Genomic DNA, 15,961 nt, shown 5'->3' with positions numbered 1-15,961 from the left:
ACCTCCTTGAGCCCAGGAGGATTCTATTGGTCTTGCAGTTGGTCATGCTGTTAACTTCCTCAAAGCTAAAAATGTGAAAAATGAACACCAGTAAGCTTTTATGATTGAAAACTGAAAGGTTGGATGATTTTGAGCGCTCAGGTGGATCTCATGCTCATCCATCACTAATGACAGATCATGTTTTGATTTCCTGTCCCAGAGACACAAAATGGCTTCCTGGTTGCAGTAGGAGGCATCCTGTTTGAATTGCATTCCGCCCCGACTGTCCCCGCCAATCATCAACCCCATGGCTGCCGGCTGCTTTATGAAAGATTGAGGAGATGGAAGCGAACACTGGCAATAACCCAGCTGTTGCCTAACCCTGTTTAAACAAGGGCAGAGCCATTGCCCACGTCGCAAATGGCATCCTATTCCCTATAGGGTGTACTATTATACAGGGAATAGGGTACCATTTGCGACCTAGTCACTATCTGTGTGTGTGGGGGGGGGGGTGCAGACTTTTGCATTGATAAAAGTCGATTACGTTGATGGGGGTCGGAGGTTGAAGCCCAAACAACGGTGTGTAGACTTCTCCTGAGCAGTCAAATGAAATCAAATCCAGGCCTACGTAAGGTTTGGCAAACGCACATGAGATTTCAATTGTGTTTCTCTCTGAGAATAGCAGTGAGTGGTTTGTTTACACGTGTGTGCGTGTGATATTTTGTAGCTAAAGCTGTGTCAGCCTATTCATGATGAACGACAAAAAATGCACTATTACCAGACTATACAAAATCAAATACAAGTGTCATTTAATTGTATGTTAACTGTAAGCCGCCCTGCACAATCAATAAACCAACAGCATTCTCTAGGCCTACACGTTCTCTCCCAGACTCGTGGATAGAACATTTGGAGTCTAGCATAAAGTCCATCTAGTGTACATACAATAATACAGTCCACACTCAAAGGTGATTACTAGAATTGGTTTAATGTTAGAGTATAGGCTAGAGCTAGACCAATTATGTACCAAAGACATCTAAAGTGTTTTTTTGGTTTTCTGCCGTGCATAATATGCGGTAGACTGTTTATTGTACACAATCATTATTTTAATCCATTTTTAAATTTAAAAAAAAATGTTTTGTCTCATATACAGTTGCAGTCGGAAGTTTACGTACACTTAGGTTGGAGTCATTTAAACTAGTTTTTCAACCACTCCACAAATTTATTGTTAACAAACTATAGTTTTGGCAAGTCTGTTAGGGCATGTACATTGTGCATGACACAAGTCATTTTTCCAACAATTGTTTACAGACAGATTATTTAATTTATAATTCACTGTACCACAATTCCAGTGGGTCAGAAGTTCACTAAATTGACTGTGCCTTTAACTTCTTGGCACACCCATCCCGTTAGCGGGATCATTTTCGTCAACATCCGCTGAATTGCAGAGCTCCAAATTCAAATTAAATTACAAAAAATATTACATTTTCATGAAATCACAAGTGCAATATAACAAAACACAGCTTAGCTTGTTGTTAATCCACCTGGCGTGTCAGATTTCAAAGAAGCTTTACAGCAAAAGCTATCCAAGCGTTTATGCTAGGACATCTCTCTCAGCAGACAAAACATTACAAACAGCTAGCAGCAAAGTAGATTGGTCACGAAAGTCAGAAAAGCAATAAAATGAATTGCTTGCCTTTGATGATCTTCGGATGTTTGCACTCAAGAGACTCCCAGTTACACAATAAATGTTTCCGTTTGTTTATATCCAAAAACCTCCATTTGGTTGTCGCGTTTTATTCAGAAATCCACAGGCTCGTGCAGGTCATGACGAGCAGACGACAATTCCAAATAGTATCCGTAAAGTTCGTAGAAACATTTTTTATAATCAATCCTCAGGTTGTTTTTACAATAAATAATCGATAATATTTCAACCGGACCGTAACTTGTGCGTAGGACAAGTTCAATAGGCGAGAGAGAGAGAAAATGTCTGCTCCAAGCTGTTGCGCATGCAAAACTCTGCTGGCACCCAGCCATCCACTGATGCGACGTGATCGTTCTCGCTCATTTGTCAGAATAAAAGCCTGAAACTATGTCTAAAGACTGTTCACACTATGTGGAAGCCATAGGGAAAGGAATCTGGTTGATATCCCTTTAAATGGAGGGAAGGCATGCAATAGAACAGAGGTTTCAGGATAAACAGCACTTCCTGGTTGGATTTTCCTCAGGTTTTCACCTGTAATATCAGTTCTGTTATACTCACAGTCAATATTTGGACAGTTTTGGAAACTTTAGAGTGTTTTCTATCCTAATCTGATTATATGCAATTATATGCATATTCTAGATTCTGAGCCTGAGAAATAGGCAGTTTCATTTGGGTATGTTTTTCATCCAAACATCAAAATACTGCCCCCTACACGCAACAGGTTAAACAGCTTAGAAAATTCCATCAAATGATGTCATGGCTTTAGAAGCTTCTGATAGGCTAATTGACATCATTTGAGTCAATTGGAGGTGTACCTGTGGATGTATTTCAAGGCCTACCTTCAAACTCAGTGCCTCTTTGCTTGACATCATGGGAAAATCAAAAGAAATCAGCGAAGACCCCCCAAAAAAGTCTGGTTCATCCTTGGGAGCAATTTCCAAACGCCTGACGGTACCATGGTCATCTGTACAAACAATAGTACACAAGTATAAACACCATGGGACCACACAGCTGTCATACCGCTCAGGAAGGAGACGCGTTCCGTCTCCTAGAGATGAACGTACTTTGGTGCGAAAAGTGCAAATCAATCCCAGAACATCAGCAAAGGACCTTGTGAAGATGCTGGAGGAAACAGGTACAAAAGTATCAATATCAACATTAAAACAAGTCCTATATCGACATAACCTGAAAGGCTGCTCAGCAAGGAAGAAGTGACTACTCCAAAACCTGCCATGAAAAAGCCAGACTATGGTTTGCAACTGCACATGGGGACAAATATCACACTTTTTGGAGAAATGTCCTCTGGTCTGATGAAACAAAAATAGAACCGTTTGGCCATAATGACAATCATTATGTTTAGAGGAAAAAGGGGGAGGCTTGCAAGCCGAAGAACACCATCCCAACCGTGAAGCACGAGGGTTGCAGCATCATGTAGTGGGGGTGCTTTGCTGCAGGAGGGGCTGGTGCACTTCACAAAATAGATGGCTTCATGAGGTAGGAAAATGATGTGGATATATTGAAGCAACATCTCAAGACATCAGTCAGGACGTTAAAAGCTTGGTCGCAAATGGACAATGACTCCAACCATACTTCCAAAGTTGTGGCAAAATGGCTTAAGGACAACAAAGTCAAGGTATTGGAGTGGCCATCACAAAGCCCTGACCTCAATCCCATAGAACATTTGTGGGCATTACTGAAAAAGGGTGTGTGAACAAGGAGGCCGACAAACCTGACTCAGTTACACCAGCTCTGTCAGGAGGAATGGGCCATAATTCACCCAACTTATTGTGGTGAAGCTTGTGGAAGGATACCCGAAATGTTTGACCAAAGTTAAACAATTTAAAGGCAGTGCTACCAAATACTAATTGAGTGTATGTATACTTCTTACCCACTGCGAATGTGATGAAAGAAATAAAAGCTGAAATAAATCATTCTTCTATTATTCTGACATTTCACATTCTTAAAGTAAAGTGGTGATTCTAACTGACCTAAGACAGGGAATTTTTACTAGGATTAAATGTCAGGAATTGTGAAAAACTGAGTTGAAATGTATTTGGCTAAGGTGTATGTAAACGTCCAACTTCAACTGTATCGGCGTATGCTTTGCATAAAGCTCTAATATGTGTATGGATGTTTTTGACTGAATCCTCCCCTTAGAGAGCGCTGTCCATTTTCGTTGTTAGGCTTTTGAAGCAACATCCACGATGATCATGTTCCACTCCGTTTCAACCTGTTAAACTTTTTCCTGCAAATTGATCAATCACAGTGAGGTGAGTTTTTAAAGCAAAATGCTGTTTTGATGACAGGTTTTCTGATCTGGTTTTTCGATTACATTTGAATTGATGTCAGAGTGGTTAGAGGGACAACAGAGAGCTGAGTACCAGGCCATTAGGACCTGATGATCGTCACCGAGTTGGGTACTAGCAACACATAACCAGAGTGCATGAGAGGAGAATACCGTGACTCAACGGTCATGTGGAATTTTCCTGCGGTCATGACTCATGACTGCCAGTGTGGCGGTAATACGGTCACTGCAACAGCTCTAGACAGCACATGAGACTGGTTTAAATTGTGTTTCTCTCTGAGAATAGCAATGACTGGTTTATTTCTGTTTTTGCAGGAGTTTGTGTGTGTGTGCGCACGGTGTGTGTGTGTGTGCGCGCACGGTGTGTGTGTGTGCGCATGTGCTGTGTGTGTGTCAGGTGTTGTTGTCAGTCAAACAGCCTATAAATAGACCTGTACACACAGGACTGAAACAAAACAAATGACAGGCACCCTTCAGACAATAGCTCTAAATGTATGCATGGGGAAGCGGGTTACGTCTGTTCTGTAGTACCAATTAAGTCTTTGATCTCAGAAATAAAAGGCAGCCTTTATAATTATTATAAGAGCTCATTGTCGTCATTGTTCTTTGATATTGCTTTGCTGAAAATCATTAAATGATAATGGAATACACTGCTCTTTGGGGCGGGAGTCTTATCGCCGAGGTAACCACCTCCATAATACAATCAAATGTTGATCCACAGAACAGGGACATGTTGACAATGTGCTGCACAGCCTTGGATTCTCACAAGGTAACATGCAATTACGCTCCATTTCTCCAACGCAAAACTGATTAGATCTTCAGGCAGTCTGCAAAAGGGAATAATCACTTGGATTAGTGGTCTTTCAAAGCTGGAAGGAGCCAGGGGAAGGCCTGTAAACCACCAGTTGTGTTTGTTATTCCACCCAGGGGGATTATCACTCTGTGGTGTCAATCCTCCATTTGGGAAGTGGACTTTTGGCATCTGATTTGTTTGGCAGCATTTAAAAGACTATTGCGCCGGCTGGCCAATCGCGACATAGACCGCAAATTTGCCAGGGTCTCAATTGCTGACTTCATGGTAATAAGAAGTCTATTCATCCAGTTGAAAACTGCATCTCAAATGTAACCCTATTCCCTAGGTAGTGCACTACTTCTGATTAGGGCTTGGTCAAAAGTAATGCACGATACAGGGAATAGGGTGCCATTTGAGAGAAAGACAGTCTCACCGTGCTGCTTCGTTTGTCTCAGACGAGGCTTATTACAGCCTGAGTGAGGACTGGCTTTTTTCTTTCTGCCATGTCCGAAAATGGGATACGATTTGAAGCTGAATAACTATGGAAATGGCGCTTCAACAACTACTTAGATTGAATAATTAGTGAGAGAGAGAGAGGTCCTCCAAGACATTTTTTTTTTTCCAATGCAGTTTATATCCAGTGCAGGACTCTGGCCTGCTCTTATTCCAAGCAAGTTGGGCAGTGTGTCACCGCGTCGCCCCGAAGCACATCCACTGGTTTGATGTGTCACTCTAATGACACGTGATTTGTTAAAGGCTTGACTGTTGGACATGATGGAAGGGTGATGGAGAGGGTTTGAAAGCTGGTACAGATCTCTTGCGGAAGGAAAACCGGTTCGGCACGAGAGAGCATCTGGCTCCTTTATTCTCTAGCCACCCCCCCCCCCACCCCCCACCCCCTGTAATTACAAAACACAATGGCGACAAAATCAGCCCGTATAATCTCAATGCATAATAAGTCTCCCCTCTTCCCATATACGCTGCCACTAATTCAATATAAATGTAAATTACCAAGGGAAAATGCATTTTTATTTACATGACTAATCACAATAAAACAAACCCACATGAAATATGAATGAAGTCTATGGTTGCGGTGTGAAAGGCTTGCTGCGGCCAGAGGGGATGTTTGAAGATATTTGCGTTTTATCCTCTTTGTTTTTCTGGCACAGCTACAGAGGTTCGACTCACACTTATGTCCTCTGTAGACGACATGTCATGAGAGGAGCTTTCTTGTTCTCACTTTGATTGTGTTCTTTGTGTCAAGGATGTCAAAATGGTACTTAAACATCTCTATTCTGACCAGTCCCTATTCAACGAGCACAAAAGATGATGCCTATAATTGTGCTGTGTGATTAATACTGGTCAACACTCAGGCTTCATTTTGCGACATAAAGGAGATGCTCCCTCCCCACAATCATAATTCAAAGGTATAAAATGGATTGGACAGCTCAGATTCATCCACTTCTCCATGGGGGGCCTTTTCTGGTCTGATTCTCCCGGAGAATCATGTTGCCCTTCATGGGGAAAAAACTCGGAGTCAGAGCTGGGACTGTCATTCCCCTATCTCTGCAAAGTAAAGCTAGTTTTAGGTTTCCAGATGTGTGTTCTGTTTGTGTAGCACATGGGGATGTGTGAAACTTCATCCTCAGTCTGAAGTGTTGACACTTGCGCACCGAATAGTTAACTTTCGGTGCCACCGGCTCCTTAGACGCGAAAGGAAAGGAGGTTACGTGTGCTTGTAAGACAGAAGTCCTGGGTTGGAGCCTCGGTGTGAGTCGAATCAGGAGAAAGTGGTACTCACTAAGTAAGCAGAGTAACGTCCTTTAACTAAACTGACTACCCCCACAGGTCTGGAAGATGAGGACTGGCGACAGACCGCTTTCCCTGGTCCCCACTCCCACCAAAGCTACCTGAGGAACACCTCACAGAGCCCCCTGGAGGAAGACGAGGAGTGCGGGCTACAGAGCCTGGGACTCGCCAGAGGTGTGTCCCCCAACCTAGTGTTCTCTCCTGGGGAGAAAACGTCTGCTGTGTGGAGGCCGCATAGAGAGACCCAGGAACAGGCCGGTTGTGAAATGTTTTGATGCAAATTTGCCTACATAAAGTGTCATTGGTGTCTGTGAGCTGTGAGCTGTCTAAGGACAGGTGTTCTAGAGTAGACTGTAAAGCACTTTGTTATAACTGCTGATGCACAAATGACTTATAAAGTACATTTGAACAGTGGTGGAAAAAGTACCCAACTGTCATACTTGAATAAAAGTTAAGATACCTTAATAGAAAATGACTCAAGTGAAAGACACTCAGTGAAATACTACTTGAGTAAAAGTCTAAAAGTATTTGTTTTTAAATATGCGTATCAAAGTAAGTACAAATCATTTTTTATTATTTATGAAGCAAACCAGATGGCCCCATTTTCTTGTTTTTTAAATTTACGGATAGCACACTTACACGAGTGAGTCCACCAGATCAGAGGCAGTAGGGATGACCAGGGATGTTCTCTTGAGAAGTTTGTGAATTGGACCATTTTCCTTTCCTGCTAAGCATTCAAAATCTAATAAGTACTCTGGGTGTCAGGGAAAATGTATAGAGTAACAAGTATGTACATTATTTTCATTAAGAATGTAATGAAGTCGAAGTCAAAGTTGTCAAAAATATAAATAGTACAGATACTGTACCTCCAAAAAGTACTTAAGTAGTACTTTAAAGTATTTTTACTGAAGTACTTTACACCACAGCATTTGAAATTTGAATAAGACATTTTCAAGAGATTTGTAATAACTACGGATTCTGCTGAGACTGAAAGGGACGAATATTTATATTTAATTCAAACCTTTATGTTGTGGATAAATTTAGAACAGCAGTCTCTCAAGTTGTCGACTGTAGACTACACGTACGGGGGTGTTTGTTTCGTATGGATTCATCAACGGCCGCTAAGCTTTGTTTAAAGACGAGCTAACACCTTAATAAGGCCGGCTAATTGGTTGCTGTTGTAGCGAGTGGCTAAACAAAGGGCCAGTGACAAAGGCAGCAATGTTTGACTGGTTGAGTTCAACATTGAGGGGAATGAGTTCATTAGAGGGCTCTGTTGTTCTGCAGTGTAATGACTCCGGGTCAAAGGTCATCCTCTGTTTTCCCTCCAGGGATCACGGGGTCAAACACAAAAGCCCTGCAATTATCTCACACACACACTGACACACAGGGGTTGTAATGAGGCCTCCATTGTTGTTGGGGGTGGACTGAGGGTGGATTTGAGCAAATTCACAATTTTTAAGATAAGCAGAGTTTGTAATTTTACTAGGGCATTGTTTAAGCTTTGCCTGATGAGTTATAATGCCAATAATTAAGGTTTGAGGAAAAAAATCTAGAAGTGTGGATATACATTCCGCTGAGGTAAGTAGCATGCAATTTTCTGTAGATTATTACCCAATAGAATATTGTCGTTTGCCCTCCCTGTCATTTGACAACCATTTTTCCGTAGGACACATGGACACTAAGAGGAAGAAATATCCTTGGAGACAGGAGGCGGAGCTCAAAAAGAAGAGAACACCTCGATTGGCTACTCGAATTGGTGCCTTGTTCTAAAGCACCGCCTTTTGACTGCCCTTCCCTGTACGTGTCACCCGGAGGGGAAGAGCATCAGTAGATGTGACATTAACACGACTCAGCCGTAGGGATACTAAAATCAGGAAACTTTCCCAAAATTCCCAGGTTTTTCCTCAAATTCCAGTTCCAAGATTCCTGGAATCAAGAGGGACTGAGAATGACATTTCTGGGAAAAAGTTACAGGAATTTTGCAAACCTACTTAACCATCTACATTGATCATGCCAGCCCACCACCACCACCCCATCACTGTGCCAGGTCTCCCCTTCTCTATCAACTGCTCAGCGCAAGCAGCAAATCTTATTAGATGTCTTTTATGGAAGACATTAGACTCTCTCAAGATCTGTTTCTCTACCAACAGTTCCTCTGTTTCTCTGCAGTTTATTTATCGTCCCCCCCCCAGATGTCAGTAGAGAGGAGCAGTTCTGTTTTTCATTATTTTGCATTCATCACAAATAGATGGTGGGCCCGGAAAATAATTGGTCTCCTCTGAATGGAATGCTCAATTTATTTCATCAAATGTACTTTCCGAAAGGTTTCTAGTTTGTTTATTTTTTATTTTTTAAAGGGATCTGAAGGGTGGAAGTAAATCGAACGGGCGTGAATTGTCTGGAAGAGCCTGCGACAGTAGTGTAATGATGTCAGAGACGCTGACGGCCATTTAGGTATAGGTGGGACTTGAAACCTTAAAGACAAGAGTTTATAGAAATGATTTACGTGAGTTTGGGTGAACTGTCTCTTTAGAGACCAATATGAGGTCAGGGAGAGAGGAGTGTCCAGAGAGATCACAGAACTTGGCTTCAAGAGCAAAAAGGAAAGAAGAAGATGGAGTTGCAAAAGCACTTTGGGCGTAAAGCACTTTGTGACACCTGCTGATGTAAAATGCATCTGATTGATGCAGAAAACACACCGGAATATACTGTAGCTTTTGTCTGCGCCGAGGGAAATATTCTTGCTATCTTACACCAAAGAGAACAGTAATAGCAAAGGAAGACTTGCTGTATTGGGGCAGTCTCTCACCCCTTCATGTACAATAGCCCCCCCCCCCCCCCCCCCCCCCCCTGGCATCGCTCTACTGTAATCTGAATTGTGCCCGTATAACTGCATGTGGCCGTCTCCCTTTCTAGCCTCTCGCAAAGGCTTGTCACTTGGTTTTTTACGTTTCACTGCTTTGGTTGGGATGGAAACCTCGGATGGAAGTCCCAGTGTTGAACATGTTTATGTCTTTCATAACTATTTTATCTGATTTATTTTGTTTGTTTGGTTAGTTTATTGTCAATTTGCTTTTATTCATGCCCAATGCCAGGGGAGAAGGAAGGACTGTTTCATTTTCTGTAAACATCCACCAGTAAAGCTTCATGTCCAACAGATAATGGTTATGGTGGTTATGTGGTTTTTGAGGGATATATGACACATTATCCTTTAATAAAGACAGAAGGCACTATGTTTCAAAGGTAGTGAAATAATGGACTATCATCTGTTGAATCCTTTCTCTCTCATATTGAATCCCTTCTCTCTCACATTGAATACATTCTCTCATTGTGAACATTTTGATGGCATCTGAAATGCTGCTGTCAATATGACGCGTGGCCTTGTATCCATTGTGCTACATGTATACTGTAGTTGTATAATTATGAATTGTATGCGTTATTTTGTGACCTGGTCTAAGCGGAAAAACATTTCAAGCATCACTAGCTTTTCAAGAATATTGCAATTTAAACGTGTTGATTACATTTTTCCCACAGTCATTGGTCGAACAAAAAAACATTCAGACTTCAAAATAACCTGTTTGTTCAACACCTTATTCTTCTAGGTTAATTCAACGGCTGTATTCTAGGTTGCTTCAAATTCAAGGGAAAGTTCAATCGAAAAAAAAAGGTCTAAATTGGGCAGCATAAACAGAGCAGAATAAACCAGTGAAATCCTTGGTTGTGTCCCAAATTGCACCCGATCCCTATATAGTGCAATACTTTTGACCAGGGGCATTTGGGGAATATGATGTGGGGAATATGGGATAGGGTGCCATTTGGGATGCGGCCGTCTTTTGAAACTGAACACCTTCCTTCATTGAAAAGACCTCTTCAGAACAGCTCTGGATTAGGCTGTCATTGGCAGAGCTGTGAAGGCGGCGACAGCGACATTCTCTGTGTGAATGTCTACAGTGTGTTGTATTATTCATGGGCTAAGAAACATGCACATGACCTACAGAGTAATTTGGCCCTTGTTCCTAGGAACCAGGCTCCAGTCTCTAAGGGTTTAATTAAAGACTGTGGAGGCAGTGGCCCGTCTCCCTCCATGGCCTTTCATTTAACGGTGGCTGCTGATCCAACTTTTCCGCAGCCTTAGCCTTCATTTAAACACCAAATTCATCCCAAATGGCACCATATTACCTATATAGTATGCTACTTTTGATAAGTAAATCAGGTGAGCCTGATTTACTTAACAAACGCCACATCTCAATAGGCGGTACAGGTGTCCTCTGAAATGGCACAAGTGTGTGGGGAGGGGGGGGGGGAGTGGTGGTAATTTACTCTATTGTCAATGACATCCATCAGAAGGCACTGTCAGACCAGCTCCTTCAAGATCCTACTCCATGAAGTTTTCCTGACATTTTGTTACCCTTAGGGCGAGACTGATCCGTGTGCATCTCCACAGCATCTCCGCTGACAGTCAGTGTTCTACTCCCATTGAGAAACCATTGAAAATCATGGATATGGAACAAATCAACAGGCTAATCTGGCCTCGCCCTTAAGTGTGTGTAAATTACTGTTTTTAAAAAGGAAAAAGAGGAAAAGTAAAAACAATTTGTTGGAGTACGCCTTTGAACACAGATGCTCCCTGAGTTATTTGGAGTTTCTCCTCCTGACTAGGAAGTTGTCACCTATCTTCCATCCCCAGAAATGGACTGAACATCTTCCAGTGTGTAGTGTAGTGCCCATTCAAAAAAGACGATCGTGACTTATTTTTCTGTAACAGATCCATTAACTTTGCTCTGAATTGGTAAGTAAAACAACGGGTACTGTAAATGCATCGTGATTTTGTCCAAAAATATTTTTATTCAAAACCCAATTTTTGGGGTTATTGTTTAGAGTGATAGACTTTCATTCTGTGGTGTTATAATTTCCAAACGTTTTTTTCAGGCACTTGAATATTGGGCTGTGGTCAAAACAAATGCACATGTTGTTAGACTGAATATAGTTTTTTAATTGCCTTGGATTGGATTCATTCAAAAAGAACATGAATGGGAAATATTGCATCGCTGAAGCTTCCTCTTTCCTTTTGCGCTTAATTGTTTGATGAATAAAATGCACTTTATTCCCCCTGTATGTATCAAATGTTTGTATTAGGACAGCCTCGGAAGCTGGTCACATCGTTTATTTTCTGCGTACCATATTTCAATCACAAATCAAAAACGTTCATGCAAAATATATTGTATAAATTGCACATTTTCATTTCAAATTCAAGCTTTCTAGATTACTTGTGGCTGTGGATTTCATCATACGCACAAATCCGCGCGCACAAACGTTTTATGAATGAGGCCCCTGTATTGCTCCCTCTGGATCGCCATGAAGTGAAATTGAATAGTGTACTGTATTTGTACACAGTACCTGAGTGACATACAGAGGCACATGCCAAATGGATTCGAGCAGCCCTTTCCTGCAGTTAAATAACCCAGTGGACTCATGGATGGAATATTATTCATATATTTCATAATTACTAAACAGATGTTTGGTGTTTCTATATCAAGTGGTGTGATGTAATATTGGGATGCAAACTCAACATGTAATACATTTCAACTCTATAGGGGTGGCAGGTAGCCTGGTAGTTAGAGCGTTGGGCCAGTAACTGAGAGGTTGCTGGATTGAATCCCGAGCTGACAAGGTAAAAATGTGTCATTCTGCCACTGAACAAGGCAGTTAACCCATTGTTCCCCGGTAGGCCGTTGTTGTAAATAAGAATTTGTTCTTAACTGGCTTGACTAGTTAAATAAATAAAATATACATATATATCTGACAAGGTACAGGTTTCCTCTTTTTTTTAAAGCCCATAACCATGTGTGTGAGGTGCCTTCGGAAATTATTCAGACGCCTTGACTTTTTCCACATTTTGTTACATTTGTTACGCCTTATTCTTTATATTCTTTTGTTACGCCTTATTCTTTATATTCTTTTGTTACGCCTTAATATTTATGATTAAGTATTTTTTTCACTCAATCTACAAACAATACCCCATAATGACAAAGAAAAAACAATTTAAAAAAAATGGAAATATCAAATTGACATAATTATTCAGAACCTTTACACAGTACTTTGCTGAAGCGCCTTTTGGCAGCGATTACTGCATCATGGGTATGATGTAACAATACACCAGTATTTGAGGAGTTTCTGCAGAGATGGTTGTCCGTCTGGAAGGTTCCCCTATTTCCACAGAGAAACTCTAGATCTCTGTCAGAGTGACCATCAGGTTCTTGGTCACATCCCTGACCAAGGCCTTTCTCCGCCGATTGCCCAGTTTGGCTGGTCGGCCATCTCTAGGGAGAGCCTTGGTGGTTCCAAACTTCTGGAGGCTACTGTGTTCTTTGGGACCTTCAAAGCTGCAGAAATGCTTTGGTACCCTTCCCCAGATCTGCGCCTCGACACAATCCTGTCTCAGAGCTCATGGCTTGCTATTTGCTCTGACATGCACTGTCAATTGTGGGACCTTATGTAGACAGGTGTGTGCCTTTCCAAATCATGTCCAATCAATTGAATTTACCACAGGTGGACTCCAATCAAGTTGTAGAAATATCTCACGAACGATCAATGGAAAAAATGTTGAGTCTCATAGCAAAGTGTCTGAATACTTAATAAGGTATTTCTGTTTTTTTATTTTTGTAAATAAATTTGTTAAATGATCTCAATTTTTCGCTTTGTCATTATGGTGTATACTTTCTGAATACTTTCCGAAGGCACTATATACTTTGGTTCCAAAGTAGATTTGTTTAAGACTACCAAGAAACGCTCTGTGTGACCCTGATTCAGCCCACTGCAGTAAACGGTTAAATGGCACAGTCAGTTACTATGTTGCCTTGCAAAAGTATTCATCCTCTTTGGTGTTTTTACTATTTTGTTGCATTACAACCCGTAATTTAAATGGATTTTTATTTGGACATACACAAAATAGTCCAAATTGGTGAAGTGAAATGAAAAAAATAACTTGTTATAAAAAGCTGAAAGTCCTGCGTGCATATGTATTCACCCCCTTTGCTATGAAGCCCCTAAATAAGATCTGGTGCAACCAATTACCTTCAGAAGTCACATAATTAGTTAGTTTGCACACAGGTGGACTTTATTTAAGTTTCACATGATCTGTCACATGATCTCATTATATATACACCTGTTCTGAATGGCCCCAGAGTCTGCAACACCACTAAGCAACGGGAACCACCAAGCAAGCGGCACCATGAAGACCAAGGAGTTTTCCAAACAGGCCAGGGACAAAGTTGTGGAGAAGTACAGATCAGCGTTGGGTAATAAAAAAATATCCGAAACTTTGAACAGCCCACGGAGCACCATTATATTGATTATTAGAAAATGGAAAGAATATGGCACCACAACAAACCTGCCAAGAGAGGGCCGCCCACCAAAACTCACAGACCAGTCAAGGAGGGCATTAATCAGAGAAGCAACAAAGAGACCAAAGATAACCCTGGAGCTGCAAAGCTCCACAGTGGAGATTGGAGTATCTGTCCATAGGACCACTTTAAGCCATACACTCCACAGAGCTGTGCTTTATGGAAGAGTGGCCAAAAAAAGCCATTGCTTAAAGAAATAAATAAGCAAACACGTTTGGTGTTCGCCAAAAGGCATGTGGGAGACTCCCCAAACATATGAAAGAAGGTACTCTGGTCAGATGAGATTAAAATTGAGCTTTTTGGCCATCAAGGAAATACTATGTCTGGCGCAAACCCAACACCGTTCATCACCCCGAGAACCCCATGATGTTTTTCATCCGCAGGGACTGGGAAACTGGTCAGATTTGCAGGAATGATGGATGGCGCTAAATACAGGGAAATTTTTGAGGGACACCTGTTTCAGTCTTCCAGAGATTTGAGACTGGGATGGAGGTTCACCTTCCAGCAGAACAATCACCCTAAGCATACTGCTAAAGCAACACTCAAGTGGTTTAAGGGGAAACATCTAAATGTCTTGGAATGGCCAAGTCAAAGCCCAGACCTCAATCCAATTGAGAATATGTGGTGTGACTTAAAGATTGCTGTACACCAGCGGAACCCCTCCAACTTGAAGGAGCTGGAGCAGTTTTGCCTTGAAGAATGGGCAAGAATCCCAGAGGCTAGATGTGCCAAGCTTATAGAGACATACCCCAAGAGACTTGCAGCTGTAATTGCTGCAAAAAGGTGGCTCTGCAAAGTTTTGACTTTGGGGGGGTGAGTAGATATGCATGCTCAAGTTTTCATTTTTTTTGTCTTATTTCGTATTTCTTATTATTTCATTATTTCTTAATAAAAAAATATTTCACATCTTCAAAGTGATATGCATTTTGTGTAAATCAAATGATACAAACCCCCCCAAAATCTATTTTAATTCCAGGTTGTAAGGCAACAAATTAGGAAAAATGCCAAGGGGGGTAAATACTTTCCAAGTCACTGTAAGTCCTCAGTTGATTTCAATTGGTGGACTTTTCAACTTCTTCCCCTTCAAATTTCAACAACCTTGGAATTTCCCCCAACTTCTGATTTCTGACTGTACTTTGCGCATTTATGCTCTGGTTCATTGTTAGTTTGTTTGCCTGTGTTGTTTGTAATTGCATTAGCGGTATTTATGATGAGTCTCAGGAACGTAAAGGGAATTTACGTCTGTCTGAGGAACGCCCCCAGTGCTGTCTCTGTGTACTGGAGGGATCAGTGGAGACAATCTGGGTTTTACACTGATTGATTTTGAGAATAGGAATAAGCTCAGGGTTTCTTCAAATGTAGTGTGAATGAAGAGAAGGAAGTTTGGAGGACAGAGGGACTGGAGGCTGAGGAGCAATCACTCCCTCTATGTCCCAAATGGGCACCATATTCTCTACATTATTTTTGACCAGACTGACTAAAATTTGACCAGACTTTTGACTGCTGAAAAGTAGTGCACTATATAGGGAATAGGGTGCCATTTGGGACCCATGCTCTGAGTGAGAATAACATAACAAGTAAGTATTGAAAAGGAAATGCATTGTAATATCGAGTGTGATCAACATGAACATGACTAATTTGAGATAGGCATTTTCATTCATGTTAATGTCGATAGGCCTACATTTTGTGATTAGCTGACAATATTGCATGTACCTTGTCCTTCGAAAAAATATGCATATACTCTAGCTATGAATCTAATGATCCTCCTATGTATATTTCCTATCAGCCTGACAGGAAGACCCAGACAGACATAGAATCACTAGAACAGGGAGTGAACCTCTTGAAGGTACACTCTAAATGGCTGACAGTCCACACATGGCATGTAAATCAAATGTTATTTGTCACATGCGCCGAATACAACAGGTGTACTAGACCTTACAGTGAAATGGTTACCACTGTAAGCCCTT

General features: G+C 41.4%; 1 protein-coding gene across 4 annotated transcripts in view; it reads left to right on the top strand.

Annotated features, from left to right (window-relative positions):
* LOC110535590 (dnaJ homolog subfamily B member 6) overlaps positions 1–12,215 on the top strand; it is a 65,964-nt gene extending 53,749 nt beyond the window's left edge. For all 4 annotated transcript variants that reach the window (XM_021620674.2, XM_021620670.2, XM_021620671.2 and 1 more), the window contains 2 exons: positions 6,628–6,762; positions 8,258–12,215. In XM_021620674.2, the coding sequence (XP_021476349.2) occupies positions 6,628–6,762; positions 8,258–8,361 (239 nt within the window). In that variant the 3' untranslated portion in view covers positions 8,362–12,215. The remainder of the gene's footprint in view (positions 1–6,627; positions 6,763–8,257) is intronic.
* Positions 12,216–15,961: the final 3,746 nt, after the last annotated feature.

This window comes from Oncorhynchus mykiss, chromosome 11, assembly GCF_013265735.2.
Source record: "Oncorhynchus mykiss isolate Arlee chromosome 11, USDA_OmykA_1.1, whole genome shotgun sequence".
In the NCBI taxonomy this organism is placed as follows: domain Eukaryota; kingdom Metazoa; phylum Chordata; class Actinopteri; order Salmoniformes; family Salmonidae; genus Oncorhynchus; species Oncorhynchus mykiss.
This window is presented reverse-complemented; position numbering and strand designations above follow the sequence as displayed.